We start from the raw sequence: 2,742 nt of genomic DNA, 5'->3' as shown, positions 1-2,742 counted from the left end.
GCCTGGCTGCGGCGAGCGGGCGGGGGCGCCTCCTGGGTCCGCCCCCGACCAGGGCAGCGCGCAGCCCCAGTGCTTTCCAAACCGCCGGGGTGCGATCCCCACAGCAGAAGCTCCCTCACCCCACCCCCCATGAGCTCCTGACCCCCACCCGGCCTGGGGGGTGGGGTCGCGGCCTTTCTAGTACGAACACGCTCCCCCTTTCCACTCCTTCCTTTGGAAGGAAGGGGGCTGAACCCCACCTTCCAACCCGGTGTAGCACCTGGAAACCCTCCCGGAGAGGGCCGCCCTCTCCCCCCCGCCCCTAGAGACGGTTGGGGGCACAGACCAGGGTAGCCAGCCCCGGGCGCCCCGCGCTCACACCGCCTGGCTTCCTCTGCTTGCAGGTGTAGCGCCCTCGCCCGATCCCGGCGGCCCGGCCTCGCCAGCATGACCGGCCAGAGCCTGTGGGACGTGTCGGAGGGCCACGCCGTCGAGGACAGTGAGATCCGCATCAACGTGGGCGGCTTCAAGAGGAAACTGCGTTCGCGCACGCTGCTGCGCTTCCCGGAGACGCGCCTGGGCCGCCTGCTGCTGTGCCACTCGCGCGAGGCCATCCTGGAGCTCTGCGATGACTACGACGACGTCCAGCGCGAGTTCTACTTCGACCGCAACCCCGAGCTCTTCCCCTACGTGCTGCACTTCTACCACACCGGCAAGCTGCACGTCATGGCCGAGCTCTGCGTCTTCTCCTTCAGCCAGGAGATCGAGTACTGGGGCATCAATGAGTTCTTCATCGACTCCTGCTGCAGCTACAGCTACCACGGCCGCAAAGTGGAGCCCGAACAGGAGAAGTGGGATGACCAGAGTGACCAGGAGAGCACCACGTCCTCCTTCGACGAGATCCTAGCCTTCTACAACGACGCCTCCAAGTTTGAGGGGCAGCCCCTGGGCAACATCCGCAGGCAGCTGTGGCTGGCGCTGGACAATCCCGGCTACTCGGTCCTGAGCAGGGTCTTCAGCGTCCTGTCCATCCTGGTGGTGCTGGGCTCCATCATCACCATGTGCCTCAACAGCCTGCCGGACTTCCAGATCCCGGACAGCCAGGGCCACCCTGGCGAGGACCCCAGGTTTGAAATTGTGGAGCACTTTGGCATTGCCTGGTTCACTTTCGAGCTGGTGGCCCGCTTTGCCGTGGCCCCGGACTTCCTGAAGTTCTTTAAGAACGCGCTGAACCTTATTGACCTCATGTCCATTGTCCCCTTTTACATCACTCTGGTGGTGAACCTAGTGGTGGAGAGCACACCTACCTTGGCCAACCTCGGCAGGGTGGCCCAGGTCCTGAGACTCATGCGGATCTTCCGCATCTTGAAGCTGGCCAGGCACTCCACCGGCCTCCGGTCCCTGGGGGCCACGTTGAAATACAGCTACAAAGAAGTAGGGCTGCTCTTACTTTACCTCTCCGTTGGGATCTCCATCTTCTCCGTGGTGGCCTACACCATTGAAAAGGAGGAGAACGAGGACCTGGCCACCATCCCCGCCTGCTGGTGGTGGGCCACTGTCAGTATGACCACCGTGGGGTACGGGGATGTGGTCCCGGGAACCACGGCAGGAAAGCTGACGGCCTCCGCCTGCATCTTGGCCGGCATCTTAGTGGTCGTTCTGCCCATCACCTTGATCTTCAACAAGTTCTCCCACTTTTACCGGCGCCAAAAGCAGCTGGAGAGTGCCATGCGCAGCTGTGACTTTGGAGATGGAATGAAGGAGGTCCCGTCCGTCAACCTGAGGGACTACTATGCCCATAAAGTTAAGTCCCTCATGGCAAGCCTGACGAACATGAGCCGGAGCTCGCCGAGTGAGCTAAGCCTGGATGATTCCCTACATTAGCTGGGAGGACTGCTCTCGTTGGTTCTCAGTCCTATGTGGCGGAATTGCCTCTTGTGCCTCAGGCACCACGGCTTGAGCACTTTGCCAGCCACAGCACGCTGTTGCCATAAGGAGCAGGCCCGCGCCCAAGGGGGAGAGATGCCTGGGCTGCGCGCACCCGGGGTTGCTTTACCGGTGTTTAGAATTGTTTTTTAAGAGGATGGTGTGTCTGACGCCAGGCCTTTGCACCTTTCAATGAAACGGCGCTCGTGGGTGGTCCTTAGCCTGTGGGCGTATCGTGTTCACCTTTCTGCCGGATGAGTACCACCCAGAATGCAATTCTTTTTGCCCTGTTCATTGTGTACACGATTCTAGCGCTCCCAGTCCAAGCGCCGTCTGTGAGTTGTTTGTGTTCTTATTTCTGAGGTTGTCATGTGAGTTCTACACCAAAAAAAAAAAAAGGCCCCACCCCCAAACTGTCCAATAGAATAGAAACCTATGTGTGAGGTCAGCCAGGAGCTGTGGAGACGTAGCTCACTGTCCTGTGCACGCCTGATCTCGCTTCTTATAGCCGTTGCTGCCGCGTCTTTTCCATCGCAAACCAAGAGATTGGGCAGAGGAGCACGCCTCACCGCTGCAAAGGAACCTGGAGCTGGGCGGCTGCAGGGGTGCACAGACCACCTTGAGAATGACTCGTGCAGATAGATCTGCCCCTTGTCCACGTTGCCCTCCCTTTAAGAAACGTGGCTCAGTGAAGTGCAGCGAAGGTTGCTTTGGGTTCTTTCCTAGGAACAGGGGGTTCAGCTGACCACAGGCCTGACCCCAAGATGCTTGGTGCAGAGCTCTGCCCTTTGCGGAGCCCATTCTCTCGGGGCCTCTCTCTTTCCCAGTGACCACAGA

General features: G+C 60.1%; 1 protein-coding gene across 1 annotated transcript; it reads left to right on the top strand.

The window, feature by feature from the left end:
* The first annotated feature begins 426 nt into the window (after positions 1–426).
* Positions 427–2,350, top strand: KCNS2 (potassium voltage-gated channel modifier subfamily S member 2). The gene has a single exon (XM_004697462.2). The coding sequence runs from the start codon at positions 427–429 to the stop codon at positions 1,861–1,863; it is 1,437 nt and encodes a 478-aa protein (XP_004697519.1). The 3' UTR covers positions 1,864–2,350.
* Positions 2,351–2,742: the final 392 nt, after the last annotated feature.

This window comes from Echinops telfairi, unplaced genomic scaffold, assembly GCF_000313985.2.
Source record: "Echinops telfairi isolate 266 unplaced genomic scaffold, ASM31398v2 ScPeMD7_1;HRSCAF=3_0, whole genome shotgun sequence".
Lineage (NCBI taxonomy): Eukaryota > Metazoa > Chordata > Mammalia > Afrosoricida > Tenrecidae > Echinops > Echinops telfairi.
Note: the sequence above shows the minus strand (reverse complement) of the source record. Positions and strands in the feature narration are given on the sequence as shown.

Excerpts from the sequence above, each read along its gene's own strand:
- KCNS2 (XM_004697462.2), top strand. The coding sequence starts at position 427 with ATGACCGGCCAGAGCCTGTGGGACGTGTCGGAGGGCCACGCCGTCGAG.